This window comes from Colobus angolensis, unplaced genomic scaffold (assembly GCF_000951035.1).
Source record: "Colobus angolensis palliatus isolate OR3802 unplaced genomic scaffold, Cang.pa_1.0 Scaffold11, whole genome shotgun sequence".
NCBI classification, from domain to species: Eukaryota; Metazoa; Chordata; class Mammalia; order Primates; family Cercopithecidae; genus Colobus; species Colobus angolensis.
This window is the reverse complement of record NW_012112030.1, coordinates 8,380,545-8,403,460: the sequence shown is the minus strand read 5'-3', so window position 1 is coordinate 8,403,460 and position 22,916 is coordinate 8,380,545. Positions and strand designations below refer to the sequence as shown.

The 22,916-nt window shown below is 41.8% G+C and overlaps 1 protein-coding gene across 3 annotated transcripts in view; it reads left to right on the top strand.

The window, feature by feature from the left end:
• The window catches only part of GPR19 (G protein-coupled receptor 19), a 38,002-nt gene that overhangs the window by 7,652 nt on the left and 7,434 nt on the right, over positions 1 to 22,916 (top strand). The window contains exon 3 of one of the 3 annotated variants that reach the window (XM_011953863.1): positions 5,037 to 5,193. Coding sequence is in view for 1 of the 3 variants with exons in the window: in XM_011953852.1 (XP_011809242.1) it covers positions 5,188 to 5,193 (6 nt within the window). In the remaining 2 variants the exon portion in view is untranslated. Of the gene's footprint in view, positions 1 to 4,946; positions 5,194 to 22,916 lie in introns of those variants that run through there. The other 2 variants (XM_011953855.1, XM_011953852.1) reach the window with 2 other exon arrangements.

Here is a 22,916-nt window from a genome sequence, read left to right as displayed (position 1 = left end):
GATCTCCTGACCTCGTGATCCGCCCGTCTCGGCCTCCCAAAGTGCTGGGATTACAGGCTTGAGCCACCGCGCCCGGCCAGTGAGTGAATTCTCTCAAGATCTGCTGTGTAAGTATGTGGCACCACCCCCAACTCTCGTGATCCTGCTTTCGCCATGTGACATGCAAGCTTCTCTTTTACCTTCCACCATAAGTAAAAGCTCCCTGAGGCCTCCCCAGAAGCTGAGCTGATGTGGGCACCATGCCTCCTATACAGTCTGCAAAAGTGTACAATTAAACCTCTTTACACATTACCCAATTTCAGGTATTGCTTCATAGCAATGCAAGAACAACCTAATACATACCCCTTGTTTGCCTGATCCCTAGGGAACATGTTGTCCTGTGATGCTGAAGCGTGTAGCTGGTGAACTCATGGCCCATCTTTGGATTCAGAAAAATCTCCCAGGGAGTATTGGCCACCTCCCCTGGCAGACTCAGTACCCCTGGCCCCAAGGGGTTACCTTGCCTTGGTTGTGGCAGGCCTACTGGCTGTTAGTTCAGCATCCTTCAAGGGAACAGAAAGGCTTGGAATCATTGATTGTCATATCTCTGTCTGACCATGCTATTGTGGACTTGGCCTGAACAGCCATAGAAATGCAAGGAATGAGGTATGAGGGACTTGGACAGTTGTCTTAAAAAGGGAGTCAAGGCAGAAGTCCCTTACCCGGAGCACTGCTCTCAACATGGAGGTAACTCACTGTGGTAGGCAGCCTTTTATCTCATGATTTGACTTTTTGATGAGTCTAAGTCTTGTAGACTATTCTGCATTCTCAATTTGGCTGATTATTTCCTCATAATATCTTATAACTTGTTTCTCCAACCCTTGCCTTTTTTTTTTTTTTTGAGACGGAGTCTCACTCTGTCACCCAGGCTGGAGTGCAGTGGCTGGATCTCAGCTCACCGCAAGCTCTGCCTCCCAGGTTCACGGCATTCTCCTGCTTCAGCCTCCCGAGTAGCTGGGACTACAGGTGCCCGCCACCACGCCCGGCTAATTTTTTGTAGAGATGGGGTTTCACCGTGTTAGCCAGGATGGTCTCGTACTCCTGACCTCGTGATCCGCCCATCTCGGCCTCCCAAAGTGCTGGGATTACAGGCTTGAGCCACCGTGCCCGACCAACCCTTGCCTTTTTATTAAAAAAAAAAAAAAAAAAAAAAAAAACCTCGACATTATATGTATAGATTTGATTATATTCAGTTTAAACATTTTTAGAAAGAATACTTCAGTAACATTGAGTAGGTTATGTCATTTCATGTTAGGCATGTAATTTCAGCTTATCTCACTATTAGTAACACGAAATTTGGTCACTTGGTAAGATGATGACCCCCCCAATCACTCCATTGAAAAAGGACACACAACCCTTTGCACTTTGTAAGCTGCAAAGAACCTGTTCAACAACTTTGCATCTTATGCTTTGAACACCTTTTGTGATCTTTTCCTGAGTCAGTTATTTCACTGGGGGTTGCAAAAATGGTGTTCTAACTGTAGTAGTCTGTATTTATTAACTAGCATTTTTCTGTAAAGAAGAACTTTCTTTTTTTAAGAGACGGAGTCTAGCTCTGTCTCCCAGGCTAGAGTGCAGTGGTATCATCAGAGCTTACTGAAGCCTCAACCTTCTGGGTGCAAGAGATCCTCCCATCTCAGCCTTCTGTGTTGCTGGGAACAAAGGCACATGCCACTGTGCCCAGTAAGAGCATCTTTTAAGAAAACCATTTTAATGAATTTCTCAGTGGACCACTGGGTAGTGGTTTATTTCCAATTTTGTTGAAAGCACTTGGAAAGCTCCTGATTTTTAAAAGGATTTGTTACCCAGTTATTGGAGCTATTCACTTTCTCAATACTATCCCCAGTATTTTCAGTTATTCCTATGTTTGGTCCCCAGGAGGTTTTAAAATTCAGGCAATACAGGATTTGAAGTAAAGGTGGAAGAGAGGTTTGGCAATCTATGGTAAGATGGAAGAAAAGCTAAGTGGAAACCAAAAACGAGCATGGCATCTCGACTGCACCAGTTCTCAGAAAAGCTGTTTTAGAATGTATACTTGTAGAAGTTGAGGATCTAGAGATTAGTTCCCATAAAACTCTGCATGCTTTGGGACTTTTTGGAAAGTTTTTGCGTGAAGCCAGAGGTCTATAGTACAGAACACTGAGCAAAGTCTTCCAGGTTTGGTTGATGACAAGCTGAGGACAGAAATAAAGGAATTTAGAGACTGGCTTTCAAAACAATAGCCTGGATTTCAAGCCTATTGTCTTGTTGCTATTTTGAATTTCAGAAGCCAAATATTAATTTCTTTTTTTCCATTCCTTTTGTAACATCTAAACAGTGCCAAAACCCTATCTCCAGGGCAAATGGATTCCCCAGGCAGATGAGAAAAAGATCACATTACTCATGTTCAGAATATTACCCCAGGTGCACAAGTACTGTGGAATTTTGTGCATTTGGATGGAAGACAACTGTTTCCTTATCTTCTTCCAATGTCAGGAGTAAGTTTGGTGATTATAACTTTGGCAATATCTTTTAAGCAGAATTAGTATATTATGTAATGTGTTTTACGACCATCCTTAATAAAATTTTGGGTTATGGCTCCTTACAAAATGATTTTAAATATCATTAAGCCATAATATATACATGCAGTCATCCTGGAAGGAATAAATACATTGGTCATTTTTTTGGTCTCAAATAATTTAAAACAATCTTTGTGATTTCTCATGTCAAGGGGCCATAGTAGTAAGTCACAACACATTAAATTGACCAGGTATTTTAGTCTAGTCTATTCATGATGGAGAATAGTACACTATGCCTGCTCTGGAGGCTGAGTCAGTGGTTCCAAATCCTAGCTCCCACACTATGCAGCTTTAGGCACATTACTTATCCCCTCAAGCCTCCATTTCTTCATCTGTAAAACAGAAATGCCAGTAATAGTACTCGTCTTGTTGGGTTGATAGGATTAAATGACATAATGTATGTAAATACCTGGCACATGTTAAATATTAGTTGTTTTTATTGTTGTTGTAATTATTCTTGACTAAGAGAGGAGATGATATCCAAGTTATCAGCCTGCTGACTCAAAGAATTTCTTCAATATCTAACTTTCTTGATAAATGAATTTTCTTAAAATGTCAAGTGTTAAAATTAACAGTTGAATTTCTCTGAGTCTTACATAGGAAAACTAGAATTAACCTCACTCCTCCTAAAATAAAAGTAGAAAATACGATGAGGATGTTGATCCAGGAAGAACCTTCAGTTTCTTGAAAATTATACTCCAGCTTCCCTGTGCCACCTCTTTGCTTACAAAGTTTTCGTTTTTGCACATTGCAAGTCAGCATTCCTCTTTCAAAAAATAAATATTCTGAACTGCCTTGGTTAGGATTCTGAATTAGAAACAATAAGTTATATGCCAGTGTTATGAGACAAATGTATAGCCAGTTTATATTTCTGACTTGGAGTAGTCCAAATGCTATCCAAGTATTAATAAAATTTGTATTTATTTAAAGTAATTCAGCAACTCACATTTTAAAAATTGTCTTTTCTCCCATAGTGTTATAAAGAATCCACACATTGTTCCTAGTATGGACAATCAGGTGTGGTTATAAAGTATCTCCCAATTAAGGCTGTTAGGACTTAGATAATGGCTTCCCAAAGGTCAGATGTTTTAACCTGAGGAGAAACAGATTTCTTGAGTTCTTTCCACCACCTTGTGATGGCACTTCAGGGTCAATCCATGAAGCTGGAATTCTCATTCAGTTGCCCCTAACTAGATTTTGAAGGAAAGAAGCAGTGGAGGATGGGGAGAGTAACTATTGCAGTGTCCATACTAATTTCTAGATCCCTTTCAAGATTGAGGACCAAGAGCAATCCAATTTGGCTCTGAGAATGCTGGTTGAAATCCCTCCTCAGCAATTCAGCCCTTTTCCCTCTTCCTTTCTTTAGTCAGCAGGGTCCCATGGTGACCGGTTTTAAAAGAAATCATCCTCTTCAGCAGTTACCTAGCACCATGGCAACGAGGACGTCAGCAAAGCAGGATAGACCCTGCACAAAACAGCTCCAACCAGGCTCCCTCCCTGCCTCTCCGCTTCAGCCTTGCCTGAGACCTAGGGATGGGGCTAACAATATCTAGACTTGTAGATATCTAGACACACCCAGAATTCCTGTGTGTTTCTGTGGTTTTCTCCGTAAGCACAGATACTTGGGCATACAGTAAACTATATTACAGAAATCTCCCTCCCCCCACACACACAAAAAAAGATCATATTTACAGGGTGAGGATGGGTGATGGGATGCAGACAGGGAGGTAGGTATGGGATAGTCTTTTGGGTTTAAGGAAATATAAAAATTATGTTTGTGTTTATAAGGTAACAGTAAACTGATAGTAGGGGAAGTCAGAGCCCTAAACATATGATGTGGTTTATATTTAGGCACAGGACCTCAGGGAAATTTTTAAAAATATTATTATTTACTTGACAGTGAAATAGACAAATGGCTTTAACAAGCACTGAAGGGGGTGTAATGCTGTCCGTGGTGCTGAACACTCCATTGTCCCAGATGTGTGCTAAGGGGGATCCAGAGGGCAGGTTAAGGAACACCTTGCCAGGTCAGGGTACTGACTTTAAGAAAGAAAGAGAGGGGTTGAGGTTAAGAAAGCATCGTTTATCTTCCATACTGAGCAACTCTGAATGGTCAGGATAAAATCTTCAGATAGAAAAAAAAAAAAAATAGAGAAGGAAGGAGGTTTGGGTGATTGAATCTTCCCCTTTTCATATGGAGATTTTTGGTCTGAGCCAATCAGGGCAGAGATTTCTGCTGCTTTGCTCCTGAAAGGAAGAGTGGGGGAAGGGAGGGAGAAGATGGCCACATTCTCCCCTTCAGCCACATGATCCATTTCCCATGTGACACATTCCAGAGCCTTGGAAAGGAGAAAGGAGGGGCAACAAGAGAGTGGGGCTGGGGGCGGGAAGATGGTTTAACAGTCTACCCTGCACAGCGTCATCTTGTCTCCCTAACAGGAAGCAGGCTGTGAGCCAAGGGAAAGGCAGAGGACAGAAATGAATGTGTTTCCAGGCTTTCCTGGTGGTTTATGGCATTCTCCAAACTCGTATGCAAGGGCTGTTCCTGACCAAGAAGATCTAAGGAGAACGTCTCTGAAATCAAGTCCGGATGAAGGTATGTGATAGGAATCCCTTGGTATTGCGACTGAAATTTGGCTCAGAGGACATAATGCCTTATTTTTCTCCAGGCAATTTAGAGATTTTGTCCTGCCTTAGATGCTGGTTAGAGGCTTTAGGTTTGTTACCAGTCCAGAAAAGATGCCTAGGTAGTTCTGTAAAATGAAAATTTGTCAGAGTACCTGTTGACAAATTGAATACCTGTACCTGTTGAAAAATTGAATGGAAATTGTGTATGGTGATAATTAATGAAACAAAGCACTCATTGATGAAAAGGATTTTTTCCCCTTGAATCCTGGAAAGAGGGGAAAAATTACCGAAACCAACTAGCTTTCAGCATCACTGCAATAAAAACCTGTTTCATCCCTTTTCAGCTGCTTATGCTATGCCCAGAGGTTATTGGCAGTTGCTTGGGGAGCCAAAGTGGGCAGGCATGCTGTTCCTTTGTGCTGTGCGATCATCTTCCTTCTGATGTTCCTGGTACCAGGGCTGCTTGTGATTGTTCCCAGCTCTGATTTAGGACAGTAGACTGCCACAGAATTTCACATCTTGTAGAATTGCCAGCCACAAGACCCTAGGGAAGTTCTCAAAGGAATCTATCAAAGTTACAGGCTAAAATAATCAGCCATGAACTCAAATTTTCATGTCTTTGACTATTTTCAGCACAAAGAGAGGGGCACCTTTAAATTTTATTATGTCTTTATGTAACAAATACTTAAGAAAGTTCTTGCTAATGTGCAAGGCATTCTTCTAAGCACAAACAGTCATTGAATCCTTATAAAAACCCTTTGAGGAAGGTTTTATTACCCACATTTTAGAGATGAAGAAACAGAGGCACAGAGAAGTTAGGGAACTTTCCCAAGGTCAAACAGCTAGCAAATAGTAGAAACAGAACTTGGACCTATGAAGCTTGACCCCAAAGCCCGTGCTCTTAACCACTGAGCTATGCTGCTTGCCTCCTCATATTATTTCAAATGATGTCAGCAGTCAATTTGGCTTCAAATTTCGTTCAGCTGACGCTACTAGAAGATTGAATCACCTTGCTTTGCTAAAACAGATCACCAGAGAAATCTATATTTAATCTTAAATTATCCCTGTAGTCACATTCTGTACCCCCCAGTAACCCAGTAAGTAATTGCTGTTCTGTTTCCCTTGTGCTGTATAGATCTCTGTAGTAAAATGCTATGTTACTATGGTGACCAATTGATGTCTAAAGAAAAAGAAATCTAGAATTATGTCATGGGTTTTTTTAAAAATCGAACCTAGAAACACTCTTCCATCCTCAGAACCCGGCAAGGCCAGCCTAAGCATGTTGTCTTTAGAAGCACCTACCTAGTTCTCAAAATAAAATAAACAGATTAAAAACTTCTAAAACTATGTATATAAACTGTAATATCAAACTGACTGGATTTATTGTTTTAAAATGATATTATACCTTAAAATAAGGGAATAGGTGTCTTTTGCAAATTATTTTAGGTTTTTAAGGGTAAAAGAGGAGATTTGCTAATAACTTTTTTTAACTGCTAGAAATTTCTGAGATATAGAGATTTCCTTTTTTGATCTGTGTGGATGTCCTTCTGGCCTTTGATAATAAAAGATGACTGATCTGATTCCTATAAGCTATGGAAAAACTAAAAAGTTACTAGTTCCCTTCAGGGTTTCATTGCGCAGTACTTTAAAAAGTAATCGTGTCCTCCACAATATTGAACTTTAGTCTTTTAGCTTAAGCCTTTGATCCCTGCTGAAATCTACGTTTCCCTGGGACAAGTAACGCTTTTATGCTATTATAGTCACATGAGTGAGCTTCTTGAGGGATGGTATCCTTTCCTCTTTGGATTTCTAGCACTTATCACTAGGCCTGATTTATGGTGAGCTCTCAATATACTCTTGTGAGTGAAGTCTGAGAAGACTCAAAACAATGACAGTATTCTGCTGGTGCCAGTTTGGGAGTCCATGCCTGTTTTATTTTGCATGTATTTATAGGGAGGACGGTGAGGAGACACATGTGTAGTAAGAACTTGGTAACAGTCAAAATTATGTCTGAAGTTTATATAGTTAGACTGGCCCTGGAGCAGCAGCAAATTAGAGTTTAGAAAGTATACATAAATTATTTCCTGGAGATCACCAATCCCCCTGACATTTTTATTTACATTTAGAATGAAGTTCTCCTGATATTTTTATTCATATCTAGATGGAAGCACCCCTAACAGTCTTATTTTCCTCTGATGCTTTGCGTGGTCCCATCTCCAAGTGTTGAAACAGTTCAACTCAGTTTGAGAGTGAATGTCTTGAGAAGTCAACTCCTGGCCCAGGCAATTCTCTCCTAATTCAGTCTGGCTCCCAGTCCTTAGAACTCTGTATAGAAAGCTCACAGGACTGCAGGACTCTTTCCTAGGGAACTCTGGGATCTAGAGGGTCAGTGTGGGTTAGGATCAGACTGCCTTTCCCAAACCATGGCATGACTGAAGAAGATTGTTCTGAATGAAGAAGATTGTCCTGGGGCATTTTGAAAGCTTGGTCAGGATTTAAATTCAAAGTAGCAAGATAGTAAGGCTTAAATAGTCACCCTCCTGATAATATACACAAATATAACCTATGATTTTTCCATCTAATTTAATCATTAAGGGGTTATGGATAAGGTGTGGGTCCTTGAATTCTACCAGCTCATGCTGCTCACCTCAAGCATTACCTGCTGAGCGAGCTGCACAAAAGAGACAACAGCCCTGATGGAAGCACAAACCAGCTGGCAAGTGCTACATGCCCCCCACACATGCAGGGCTTCTCAGATAAGCAGGGCTAGCACTCACATGACGCATGGATCTGGAAGCCTAGCTGCGCTTCCTACGCATCCCTCTGGAATCTAAAAGGGGGCAACCTAGTCAACCAGCTAAATGGGAGGATAGAACAGAGGGAGAGAAAGTGGAGAGGCTTCCCCTTGAGGAGAGGCCTTGCCAAGTATGATTTCAACCTAGAGGTGAGGGGTGAAAGCAGAAATAAGAAGAGAGACAATGAGCATGGGTGAAGAATATGAGAAAGTGATACCTGAGTCCTGCCTTTCAGACACAACAGCTTGCCTGCAAGTAAACCCTGCCAAATGAGTCAAGGCCTGCCAGGGGAATGATCAAATCTGTTCCTAGGGTGTATATAGGGAGGGGAGAGGAGAGAGAAGGACCAGAGTGTGGACGCAGTTTCTTCTCTATCAGCTAAGGCAAAAAATTGGATGACATGGGAGTTGTGATCTCTGAGAGGATGGTTTAAAAAGGAAAAGGGAGGCTGAGTGCCATGACTCACGCCTGTAATCTCAGTACTTTGGGAGGCTAAGGTGGGAGGATTGCTTGAGCCCAGGAATTTGAGACCAGCCTAAACATAGGGAGACCTTAGGCCAGACATGGTTGCTCGTGCCTGTAATCCCAGCAGTTCGGGAGGCCGAGGTGGGCAGAACACTTAAGGTCAGGAGTTCTAGGCCAGCCTGGCCAACATGCTGAAACCCCATCTCTACTAAAAATACAAAAATTAGCTGGGCATGGTAGGAGGTGCCTGTAATCCCAGCTACTGGGGAGGCTGAGGCAGGAGAATTGCTTGATCCCGGGAGGTGGAGGTTGCAGTGAGCCGAGATTGTGCCCCTGCTCTCCAGCCTGGATGACAGAGCAAGACTCCGTCTCAAAAACAAAACCAAAACCAAAACAAAACAAAACAAAACACCAGGGAGATCTACAAAAATAGCTGGGTGTGGTGGCATGAACCTGTGGTCCCAGCTCCTCGGGAGGCTGAGGGGGGAAAATTGCATGGGCCTGGGAGGTTGAGGGTGCAGTGAGCGGTGATTGCTCCACTGCACTCCAACCTGGGTGACAAAGCAAACCCTATCTCAAAAAACAAAAAATAAAAGGCAAAAGGGGAGTTACCATCATTAATATATTTCCCTGTTTGTAGAGTCATTTTCCCTTGACCAAAACTTTAAAGCAGTCATCTCCTGGAGCCTTTCATTCAGTCTACTCTTCCAGACACTGCATGTCTGTCATGTTTAATTCTCATAGCAACTCTCTATGATATGCATTATTAGCCCCAATTTTCGCTGAGGAAACTGAAGCTCAAAGAGATTAACTTACCTGTTCAATGTCCACAGACGGCAGGTAGAGTCAGGATCTGAATCCAGGTCTTTTTAAATTCTGTGCTTTTTTTACTATATCACAAGTAAAGTTCTTTTGTCTGCATTCTTTTAAAACATGTTTTTGGATATTAGATTAATACAAATATCATTCTAGAAAATTTGGAAAATATAAAGCAGTATAAATGGATAATGACAATAAAAATCAGTCATGATCTTGCCACCTAGAAACAATCACTGTTAAAATTTTGGTGTATTCTCAATTTTTTTTTCATGCATATAATGATAACAAAAGCAAATATTTGTTGAGCACTTGCTTTGTTCCAGACATTGTCCTTAGCTCCTTTCTTGTGTAATTTATTTTATCATAAAAAATCAATAAAATGAATATTGTTATTATTTATTCTAATTTTACTTTTTTATTTATTATTATTTTTTTTGAGACAGAGTCATGTTCTGTCGCCCAGGCTGGAGTGCAGTGGCGCGATCTCGGCTCACTGCAAGCTCCGCCTCCCGGGTTCATGCCATTCTCCTGCCTCAGCCTCGCGAGTAGCTGGGACTTCAGGTGCCCGCCACCATGCCTGGCTAATTTTTTGTAGTTTTAGTAGAAACGGGGTTTCACTGTTTTAGCCAGGATGGTCTCGATCTCCTGACCTTGTGATCCACCCGCCTTGGCCTCCCAAAGTGCTGGGATTACAGGCATAAGCCACTGTGCCCAGCCTTATTTATTCTAATTTTATTGTTGAAGACACTCAATAAGCACAAACAAGTAAAATAATTTACCAATAGCTATACAGATTATAAGTGACTTGAACCCCAGGCAGGCTGACTTTAGACCAGGCTTTCTCAACCTTAGCACTGTTGGCATTTGGGACCAGATAATTCTTTGTTGTGGTGGGGGTCGGGGACTGTCCTTGTCATTGTAGTGTTTTGGGTTTGTTTGTTTTCCAGAGACAAGGTTTCACTCTGTCACCCAGTCTTGAGTGCAGTGGTACAATCGTGGCTCACTGCAGCCTGAAACTCCTAGGCTCAAACTCCCAGGGCTCAACATGCCCTATCTTCTGTGTGTTAGTTTTTTCCCTTTAGGTCTATGATGGGCCCATCTCAACCTTCCAAGGAGCTGGAACTGTAAGCATGCACCACCATGCCCAGCTATTTTTTTTTTTTTTTTTTTGATAAAGACAGGGACTCACTATGTTGCCCAGGCTTGTCTTAAACTTCTGGCCTCAAGTGATCCTCCCACCCCAGCCTCCCAAAATCCCAAAGTGCTGGGATTACAAGCACGAGCCACTGTGCCCAACCCATTGTAGAATGTTTAGCAGCATCTGTGGCTTCTACCTACCTGGTGTCAGTAACACTTCCCTCTCCCGGGTATGACAACCAAAAATGTCTCTAGACATTTCCAAATGTTCACTATGAGGCAGAATTATCTCTGATGGAGAACCACTAGTCTAGAACCTGTGCTCTCGGCCACTATACTGTATAGCCTCTTCATATTTAAAATGCACATAAAGAGCCAGACGCGGTGGCTTCTGCCTATAATCCCAGTAGTTTGGGAGGCCGAGGTGGGCAGATCACTCCAGGTCAGGAGTTTGAGAGCAGCTGGGGCAACATGGTGAAACCCCATCTCTACAAAAAATACAAAAGTTAGCTGGGCATGGTGGCATGCACCTGTAATTGCAGTTACTCGGGAGGCTGATGCACAAGAATCTCTCCAACCCAGGTGGCAGGTGCTATAGTGAGTTGAGATGACACCACTGCACTCCAGCCTGGGTAACAGGGTGCAACTCTGTCTCAAAATAAAATATTAGGTTGGTGTAAAAGTAATTGCAGTTTTTGCCATTACTTTTCATGGGAAAAACTGCAATTATTTTTGCACCAACCCAATAAAGTGAAATAAAATCCACATAAAGTCATTTTATTCTATATCCGAAGGGAGAAATAAATCTTCAAATTTGGGTGCAGGCCATGAAACTTTGCTGGAATGTCAGTGGCTTTATGGATCAAGAAAAGTGCTCATTAGTAGATTCTTATTAAATGCTTATTAGTAGACTCAGAGAACTAGTTACAAGCTCACAGTTGCCCAGGAGAGAGAATAACTGCACTTTTCTCTCTGGTTCACTGTGCCAAGCACCTTAGCCTTCAAGAATTTAGATTTCATGTGTACACTTGTGGCCTATCAGGACAGTGCATATAAACAAAGGTGTCAAAATATATTGCTGTGTCTCAAACAGAGCATGTTGCAAATAACTGCTTACTAAAAAATAAAGTATCATTGGTTTTTTTTAATTAATTCCAATAAATTTCAGGATATATACATAACAATGTTTTTTTCAGTATGATTTCTTAGATGGCGATTACAGAGTTGGAATTACAGGTCGAGCTCCTAGAATTGCACATAATTCTGGATATATGGGGGTATATCACACATATGAACACATTTGTCATGTGCCTCTGAAGAAGAAAGATTGAAAATTGCTTCGTAGGTGATTTTTTTTTTTTTTGAGATGGAGTCTCACTTTGTCACCCAGGGTGAAGTGCATTGGTGTGATCTCGGCTCACCGCAACCTCCACCTCCCAGCTTCAAGCAATTCTCTTGCCTCAGCCTCCTAAGTAGTTAGGATTACAGGCGCCCACCACCACGCCCAGCTAATTTTTCTATTTTTAGTAGAGACAGCGTTCACCATGTTGGTCAGGCTGGTCTCGAATTCCTGACCTCAGGTGATCCACTTGCCTCGGCCTCCCAAAGTGCTGGGATTACAGGTGTGAGCCACCCCGCCTAGCCAGCATAGGTGATTTGAATCAACCATTACTGATATGCAGAGAGAATTGAATTAAGAAGCACTGAGAAATGATCATTTATAAACTGTCTAAAAACAGATGGCACTGTATATATTATCCGTGTGAAATATATGAAAATACATATTTAGCCATGTTTTCATATAGTCACATAATTTGTCCATGAAAAAATACACGTTAATGAGATATTAAATTTAACATCTGCAGCTAGGCGCAGTGGCTTACGCCTGTAATCTCAGCACTTTGGGAGGCCAAGGCGGGTGGATCACTTGAGGCCAGAAGTTCAAGACCAACCTGGCCAACATTGTGCAACGCAGAATTGAAAATTCTCAAACAATAGAGCAAATATACAAATATAAATGGAAGACTTTCATTTTTCATTTTCCATGTCTACTAAAAATACAAAATTTAGCTGCACGTGGCGCACATGCCTGTAATTCCAGCTATTCGGGAAACGGAGGCACGAGAATCGCTTCAACCCAGGAGGCAGAGGTTGCAGTGAGCCAAGATGGCACTAGTGCACTCCAGCTTGGGAGATAGAATGAGACTCTGTCTCAAAAAAAAAAAAAAAATTAACATCTGCTTTATAAACTTGAAGGTTGCTTTCTAGAAAACCCTGACTGAGGACAGTGGTACAGATCAAAATTTACCCGGAATGTTGATATAAATAAGATGTGAGACAGAAGGTGACTGCTCCTGAGAAACAATGCTTAGTAACTTCCTGCTCAGTGCTGATACTCGCTTCTTAACAAGTCCTTCACCTTCTTTTCAAATAGCTGTAAATCTCAACTACTTCATTGTTCTTTGCTTTGACTTTAATAAGTCTCGTCTTTGCCTCTTGATACTGAAGTCAGAACTTAGAAATGAAACCAAACATTCACCTCCAAAACAACTGGTTCCCTCTAACTCAACGAGCACACAGCAGGTGTTCAAAAAATGTTTGTTGTAATGAATTGAATTTAGTGAGGTGCAAATTCCTTGGTCAAATTGTTTTCTTCAGAATTTGAAAGACCTCATACTGGGAAGAAAGGTGTAGAAAACTGACAGAGGACTCTCAGGGGTTCTAGAACTGTTTCTCTTCCCTGAGAGGCTTGGTATTAGAATGGAAAGCAAACACAGGCGGCAGGTCCTCTTTGGCCAGACCACTTCTTGCAAGGAATCTTCAGTAAGAAGTTGTTGACACATCTAGGATAGTTACTGTGAAGTCTGGGCTGGACCCTAGGGAAAATTCGTCGTTCCTTTGGAGACCCATGCTACTGATCTTTGATATCAAAAACTCTCAGTGCTGGGCCCCAGCAGTCGTAAACAACTTCCTTCTCCTCCCATCAAAATGCACGCTGAGGACGAGCTCTCTGCCAGGTGAAAGTGGTCGGTTATAAATTAAATGAGCTCATCTCAGATAACAATGTCCACCTGTCACTTTTTGCTCCTAGAGCTGAAATGACCTTAGAAATCACTAGGCCAACTCATGCATATTGTAGATATGGAAACAGAGGTTCAGGGAGATTGATGTACTTAAGGTCCTGATGCTGAAATAAAAATAAGACCAGGGTCTCTTGCTTGTTGAGTGCTTATAATCAGAATTAGAACCCAGGTTTCTTAGCCCCCAGCCCAATGTGCAAGGTGAAGTAGAAAGCACTTTAAGATTTTTGGTTTTCTAATATTTCAGATGCTAGTAGGGTAGAAGGTGATAGAATGACTGGTACGAATTTTAGTACTCACATTCAATTATGTAAGAAATGCTATATTGAGTTAGTTTTTATTGCTGCTGTAACAAGTTAACACAAATTTAGTGGCTTAAGATAACACTGTTTATTATCTCACAGTTCTGTAGGTCAGAAGTCTGGGTGGGTTTGGCTGAGTTCTCTGCTTAGAGTCACCCAGGGCCAAAATCAAAATCTTAGCAGGACTGTGATCCTTTTTAGAGGCTCTGAGGTTGACTGCCCTCCCAGGCTGAGTTGGGTTGTTGGCAGAATCCAGTGCCTTGTGGTTGTAAGACGAAGATCCTGTTTCCTTGATGGCTATCGGGTGGGAGCCATCATAACGCCTAGAGGCCTCATCAAGATCCTGTTTCCTTGATGGCTATCAGGTGGGAGCCATCATGCCTCCTAGACGCCTCATCCTGATGCCTCTATGTGGGCCCCTGCATCTCAGAGCCTGCAATAGCATGTCAATCCTTTCTCATGCTTGGAGTCTCTCTTTGACTTCTCCTGCTGCTGCTGCCAGAGAAAGTTCTCTGTATTTAAGGGCTCATGTTGGGCCTACCTGGATAATCCAGGATAATCTCCCCACTTTAAGGTTCATAACCTTAATTATTATGCAGAATCCCTTTTGCTGTATAACGTAACAAATTCACAGGTTCCAGGGATTAGGGCATGGATATCTTTGGGGGACCATTCTGCCTACTACTCATATTATTTCCTTTAAATAATGGCAAGGCTCTATCCTACCAGGCTGATGGGAACATCAGTGGCAAACATTACTGAGACTCTCTTCCTCTTCCTAGGTCCTTTAGTTCTTACACAGAGCAAAATCTATGGGGATGCTTTGTTCCTCTCAGCTCTACTTATCCCTCTTTCTCTCTAACCTGCTCCCCATGTGATAATTTAGCTGTTTTTGTCTACAAAAAAACCTCTGAATTGCGTCCAGGACAACACACTATCACAACAGTCCTAAGTCCAGGCCTCAAGGAGCCTAGAACATTGTTAAGGACCTGGAAGGTGACTGGGACCCAAGGCGGCATGTTGGCTAGACTCTCTTGTCATCTGTCAGCAGCAGGGGTCCTGGCGAGTCTACCTTAGATGAGCCATTCTTCATCATCTCTGCTGCTGCTTCCATTGCCTCCCCGACCCCAGCCCAGAGGAGGGTCCTTACCATGCTCTCTTATAGGAGCCTACTCTTTCACTGGACTTACTACAACTTAATACATTCATTTCTTCTTAGCTGTTTACTACTCTCTACCCCCTACAACTAATTACGCTACGATCTTCATGAGGGTAGGGATACAGTTTTGTTTACCGTTGTGTATCTAATTAATAACATAGCACATTCTGGAGCATAGTATGATCTTAGTGTATATTTATGGAGAGATGAATGAATTCATTCAAATGGGCACAGGTTTTCAAAAGACATTTTTCCAAACGTACATATTCAGTAGCCAGCTGATATCTCTACATGGATATCTAGTGGGAATTTAACTTATCTAAAATGGTATTATTGATTTCAAGCTCCCTAAACTTTTTCTCTCTTGCTCTCAGGCTCTCAAAACTAGGAGTCATCCCCATCCCCTAACCCCATCACACATCAACTAATCTTCTTGTTTCTGTCTCCATAATACTTTCAATATTCATCTACTTTTCTCCACCTACACTGCCACCACCCTGGTCTAAGCCACCATCATCACTTACTTAGGTTATTGTAATAGCATCTTATTTATTTAGAGACAGAGTCTCGCTCTGTCACCCAGGCTGGAGTGCGGTGGTGTGATCCTAGCTTACTGCAGCCTCAACCTCCTAGGCTCCAGCAGTTCTCCTGCCTCAGCCTCCCAAGTAGCTGGGAGCCTCCCACCACATCCAGCTAATTTTTAATTTTTTTTTTTTTTTGGTTTTGGTAGAGATAGGGTCTGACTATGTTTCCCAGGCTGTAATAGATTTTTTTTTTTTTTTTGAGACAAAGTCTGGCTGTTGCCGAGGCTGGAGTGCAGAGGTGCGATCTCAGCTCACTGCAACCTCCGCCTCCTGAGTTCAAGCGATTGTCCTGCCTCAGCCTTTCAAGTAACTGGGATTACAGGCGCCCACCACCATGCCGGGCTAATTTTTATATATTTAGTAGAGACAGGATTTTGCCATATTGGCCAGGCTGGTCTCGAACTCCTGACCTCAAGTGATCCACCTGCCTCGGCCTCCCAAAGTGCTGGGTGTAATAAATAGCCTGTTAACTATTCTCCCTGCTTCTACTCTTGGCCACCTACACAGCAACTAAAGTTGTATTTTTAAAACATAAATCTGAGTGAGGGGGTTAAAAAAATGTCATATTCATTTCACTCCTTTGCCTGAAACCTGCGATGGATTTTCCTTCAATAGAATAAAACCATGCCCTACAATGCCCTGTGTGATCCTACCCTTGCCCACCTTTCCGGTTATATCAGGTATCATTTCTTTGGCATTGATATGCTACAGCCACCTAACAAGCTCATTCCTTCACCAGGGTCTCTGCACTCACCATTTCTTCCGCTTGAGTGTTGTGGCGGGCTTCCTGTCATTGGGGTTTCAGCTGCCCCGATGGGGGGGCAGGTTCTTTAGAGAACCTTTCTCTAACCACTCCATCTAAAACCAGACCCTGTTTCAGTCAGGGTGCTTTCAGAGGTGAGTAACAAAACTCAAAGTAGCTTAAGCCATAAAGACATTGATTGCATTTAGTAAGTCTGGAGGTGAGTGTCCTAGCAGCACCACAGTGTCAGGGCACTGTGTCTCGGTGAGTCTCAGGACTTCCACTGACCTCAGAAGATACCACCCAGTGCCCTGACATCTTCATATGACAGTTTACAGCAGTAAGAAGCAGAGAGGCAGCCAGGCCCATGAGAATACTCACCACACACCTCTTTCCTTTTATCAAGGAAGAAACATTTTTCCAAGAACCTCCCAACACCCTGCTGGGAGACTTTCTCTTGTCTCTGGCCAGAAGAAGATTATATTGATGTGACCACACCTAGCTGAAAGAGATGGTGGGGAAATTATTATCTTAGCTTTTTAGCCTCTTAAGTAAGGCAGGAGAGGGAGGAGTTGGGAATGGTCATTGGGTAACCAGCTAACCAGCCATCTGCCATTCCATTTCCCACCAACTCTTGGTCCCTCATTCTGCTTTCTTTTTCTACATAGCACTAATCATTTCTGAATTACTGACATTTTTATTTGTTTGGCTGTTTATTATTTGTTTCCCACGTTAGAAGTAAGCTCTATAAAAACAGGGATCTGGTCTGTCTAGTTATTATAACATCTGTGTCCCCAGCAATGAACACAACTCTGGCCACACTGAGTGATTTTTTAAAAAAATGGATAGATGTTATGATTGAATATGCCATCATAACAAAATGGTCCTTTCCTAGGGTGAATTTTTTTTTTTTTTTTGAGATGGAATCTTTTCTGTTACCCAGGCTGGAATGCAATAGTGCGATCTTGGCTCACTGCAACCTCTACCTCCGGGGTTCAAGCAATTCTCCTGCCTCAGCCTCCGAAATAACTGGGATTGTAGGCACCCACCACCATGTCTGGCTAATTTGTGTATTTTTAGTAGAGGTGGGGTTTCACCATGTTGGTCAGGCTGGTCTCAAACTCCTAACCTCAAGTGATTCACCCACCTCGGCCTCCCAAAGTGCTGGGATTATAGGCATGAGTTACCACACCCGGCCAGGGTGAAATTTTTTTGCACTTGTTTCTTTTACATTTTATCTTACCTTACAGATTTTGTGTGAATGTAGGGAGGTTGGGAAGTTCAGTATTAAACCTGCAGCTGTGTGCTGTGTACAAGGAACTCTACTAAGCAGCAGTTGGGAAGAGAAATATTAAATAGTATTCTTTATACATCCATGGGGGTGATCACCCCCAAAGAGATGCCAACATGACCTAACATTTTTTTCATGCAACATTGTTTGCAAAGAATTAGGGGAGGACTGCAGCCTGTGGACAACATGTGGCGTAAAACTCAGGCTCCTTTCTGTTATATTCATTTGGGTAGGGTATCCACCCGGTGGTTATCCATTCTCTCACAAAACCGTCAAGGAGGTGAAGTTTATCTTCTTCAACTTCACCTTTCATCCTTCACCCAGCCCTTCTCATAATGACACCCCATCTTAATTCTCTCAGTTACTGATGGTCCTCATGGCTTTTGCTTTTGGCATCTCTTCTGTTCTCATTTTCACTAATCATAGATTTCAGAGATAGAATGAATGGGTCTCAGAGATCACTACTCTACTGATAAAATATAAAACTGAAAAAAAAAAAGTACAACCAGTCTTTAAGAAACGTTTATATTTTAATAGGGATCTTGACTTTAAAAAGGATGATGCTGTAATTGTGAGAGCGGGTGATATGTTTGAATTCACATGAAGGATAAAGAAAGAGGCAAATGTGATAGGAGAGTAATAGTCCCTTAAATCTAGATAGGCAGAATTTCTGAGCCAGGAATGTTCATGGTTGTTTTAAGCTATTTTGTGAAGATAGAAGAAGTTGTTTTGAAAACAGCTCTGTTTAAAAAAAAAATCATGTTACCATGAAAGCATATCCAGTTTCCAAACAAAAAGAAAATACACCCAGTCTGAGCTTGAGAAACTGCTTGATCCCAGTTAGGAAACAGTTTGAAAGGTACAGAGCTGGATTATTATGGAGGAATACTTATATATATTATATAAGAGGAGGAAAGGAAAAAGACCAGTAGAGAAAATTCCAGGCCTATAAGCTTGTGGCACCAGGAGTCTCAGGTGGTGGAAAGAAGCTCTGTTTTCATTGACAGTGTGAGGTTCTTTTGCAGTTATTCAAAATATCTAATGGAAGTAATTTTTTTTTTTTTTTTTTGAGGTGGAGTCTCACTCTCTTGTCTGGGTTGGAGTGCAGTGGTGCGATCTCAGCTCACTGCAACCTCTGCCTCCCGGGTTCAAGCAGTTCTCCTGCCTCAGTCTCCCTAGTCGCTGGGATTACAGGCGCCAGCTGCCACACCCGGCTAATTTTTTTTTTTTTTGTATTTTTAGTAGAGATGGGGTTTCACCATGTTAGCCTGTCTGGTCTTGAACACCTGACCTCAGGTGATTCGCCCTCCTCGGCCTCCCAAAGTGCTGACATTATAGGCGTGAGCCACTATGCCCAGCCTCTAATGGAAATAATTTAAGCAGAATGGATTCTATGGGCTTTTGGAAAAGGCGTATTCAGTCCAGTTGCATTATGTATTTTGATGTAGGAGATCTTAAAAGTTTGATCTGGCCAACGTGTCACATAAAATCATCCCCAACTTGGAGAAAATGTGTTTATTTATTTGGGCCTTAACGATTTTCTCCTTAAAAACATCGTTGTAAATGATGATTAGGTACCCAGGCCCCTTCACAAAAGTCATTTACCCTTGATCATGTGACCAATGTTAGTGTTATTACTATACTATGTGATGTGTAATATGGTTACTAAAATTTGTTTGTCATATGGTTTGAAAAACTAATTTTTCGGGCGCGGTGGCTCAAGCCTGTAATCCCAGCACTTTGGGAGGCCGAGACGGGTGGATCACGAGGTCAGGAGATCGAGACCATCCTGGCTAACACAGTGAAACCCCGTCTCTACTAAAAAATACAAAAAACTAGCCGGGCGAGGTAGCAGGCGCCTGTAGTCCCAGCTACTCGGGAGGCTGAGGCAGGAGAATGGCGTAAACCCGGGAGGCGGAGCTTGCAGTGAGCTGAGATCCAGCCACTGCACTCCAGCCTGGGCGATAGAGCAAGACTCCGTCTCAAAAAAAAAAAAGAAAGACTAATTTTTGAAGCAGTTGCTATGTGCCAGACACAGAACTAGGTGTTTTGTAGACCTATATATAAAAATAACACCTGTTGTTTTCCTCATATCAGGCAGTGTACATGTTTTAACTCATCTAAGTTCTGTGTATATTCTCTCATCTAATTATAATAATCAAATGAGATAGGAACTGACTATCCTTATTTTACAGATAAGAAAATTGGGCCGGGCGCGGTGGCTCAAGCCTGTAATCCCAGCACTTTGGGAGGCCGAGACGGGTGGATCACGAGGTCAGGAGATCGAAACCATCCTGGCTAACACAGTGAAACCCCGTCTCTACTAAAAAATACAAAAAACTAGCCGGACGAGGTGGCGGGCGCCTGTAGTCCCAGCTACTCGGGAGGCTGAGGCAGAAGAATGGCGTGAACCCAGGAGGTGGAGTTTGCAGTGAGCAGAGATCCAGCCACTGCACTCCAGCCTGGGCGACAGAGCGAGACTCTGCCTCAAAAAAAAAAAAAAGAAAGAAAATTGGAGCTCAAGAGGGTTAGGTAACATGGCCAAGGTCACCCAGCTAGTGAGTGAGTGACAGGAATAGGATGCAACTGACTTCAAAGCCTACATACATATCTGCTTTGCAGTATGCCTACTGTGTGAGATTTAAAACATAGATTTTTTAGCAGAAGATTACATTCTGGGTGTAGGTTTGCCAGATTTAACAAATAAAAACATAGGACACCAGCAAAATGTTGCATGGGATATTGCATGGGACATACTTTTACTAAAAAGTTATTTGTTATTTATCTGAAATTCACATTTACCCGGGCATCCTGTATTTTATCTAGCAACCTCATCTGAGTCGACACTGTAAGAACATGTTTCACCCTCTCTGGTTTTCCTGTTACCCCACCACAGTCATGCTGGTGGCTACCTAGCCTTATGTAGTTTTATAAGCCACTTAATGTTCATGTCAGAGTCTTATCTCAGCTGGGCATGGTGGTTCACACCTATAATCTCAGCACTTTGGGAGGCCGAGGCAGGAGGATTGCTTGAGCCCAGGAGTTCAAGACCAGCCTGGACAACATAGCAAGACCTCATCTCTATAAAACACACACAAGTTCACATACACCAGAGTCTTATCTCAAGGCCACACAGCAAGAGAGCCACTTAGGAAGCTTCAGAAGAGCTTGTGTGGCCTCCTGAGCCATTTTTAAGTTCAGCAATGTGTGTAAGTTCAGGACTTAGGATAGGCTGCCCTGAAAACCCTGCCCTACTGGAAGTGGTGTGCGGGTAAATGTTTAACAACTGGCTCTGCAGAGCGGGGAAAAGAAAACAAAACTTCAATTTTTGGTGTTTGCCATACTCCTACCATGGCTGATTCATGATATCAACATGATGTCTTTGAGCCTGAAGTGGGGAAGAAATGTATATAGAGTTGGCTCAGGGTTCCCCATGTAAGCCAGTCCCCGCCCACTAGTGTTACAGGCATTTCTCATTTTCACATGTAAGCAAATCAAGCCTACACAACAATGAAAGGTTTAAGATAAAATCTCCGTACCATGGTATTTCCTGAATTTAAACAACGAAAATTTTAAAAGATAATTTCCTACTTGGGATAATACAATTGATCAAATTTTTTCCTCACTTCATTGAAGTCTAGAATTCTGCTCTCATTCTGTTTAAAAGGCAACAGTTAATTATACATCATGTTGAAATTCCAGTACTCTCACATTCTTTATTCTGAAGAAAGGTTATTTCTCCAGGCCAGCATGTCTGCTGCACTTTTGACGCTAAGCTGCTGTGTACATTGTGGAAGTGATCATTTTTTAAAACTGTTCACTATGTCACATATTTCTGAGCTAGCATATTCAACAGATGTATCTGTGGGTAGGCTGTAGGGTATGACTTTGTATTCCTCTGTTTGAATGAAGAGTCAAGAAAGACTTAGCTATGTACAGCCAGTTTGACTCTCTGAATTCAGATCCAGCCCTCTGTGGTCTCACTGATCAGGAAACCCTGATGGTAGTTAAGAGCAAGGGCTTTGGAGTGACCACTTTCCAACTGTATGACTTTGGGGAAGAACTTCAGTTTTTTTTTTCATTTGTAAAACAAGGCCAGTAATTTTACCTACTTTGAAGGGTTACACATATAAAGTGCCGCACATAGTAAGCACAAAAACAAGTATTAATTCTTGGTAGTATTAATGCTATAACTACTGTCATGACTGTAATCTTACTGCTCATTAGTAAATAGCCATATGTATCCATATAGGTCCAGCAGATACTTACCATTCTACAAAAAATGTTTCTATTGTGGTTTTTTTTTCAACCAAGTCATGTAAAACATCAACATTATAAAAATTCTTGTTTGACATTAAATTTTTAAACAAATCTCAAGAAATAAAAATGGTCTCTCTACCTTGTGAGAATATTTGTGAATCTTTATAATCACAAGAGGAGAAAAAGCTAGTTGTTGGGGTATTTTTTAAGTCTAGAAATACCCCAACAACTAACTGAAAAACCTATCCAACAGTTAATGCAGAATTGTGAGGCAAAGTTTGTCGACTATGCCCCATTCCTGTCTGTGGTCCTCCACTCCCTCTTTTTAGCTTCCAGTCATTCATCCATCATTCCATCCAACAAAGTATGATTTTCAAAAAGTTAGAATCGTGACTTATACAAATATTGGATGAACACATGTTAAAGATTTATTAACATAATACCGAAGGAACCAATGAGATAATAAAGCTGGTTCCAAGAGCATTTGAAGAATGCATCTTTATAGGCATTTTTAAAAAAGAATTTCAGCATAAAATTGCTAGGTAAACACTAAACTGGCTAGTGTCCTAGAGGGCAGTAAGTCCATAACCTTTGGGGTTATTTTTTTCTGCTAGAAAGAAATCTACAAGTTAACATATAAATATTTTCACAGTGTCTGAGCTCTAGTTAAATATTAAATAGCAAAGTCAAGCACAGGTACATTCTCCCAGAGAATTAAATAATCCTTGGAGAGGCCCACTTAATAATGTCCCTGTATGACCTTAAAAGGATATGTCCTTTTTTGCCTTATTTTCAAGTATTGGATAATTTTTACTAACATATCCCCCCATTCATATATTCATTAACCTTTTTTTTAATAGCTATGTGCCCCAGGGATATAGAAGTAAAGACATAGTCCCGATCCTCAAGGAACTCACAACCTAATGGGGGAGACAAACATGCAAAATAAAAATTACAAAGCAAAGTGATAGGGTACATTCTCCTCCCAGGCGCCCCAGGATCCCACCATTACAGGGGTCCACCCAACCAGTCCCCAGTTCTTTTTTTTTTTTTTTTT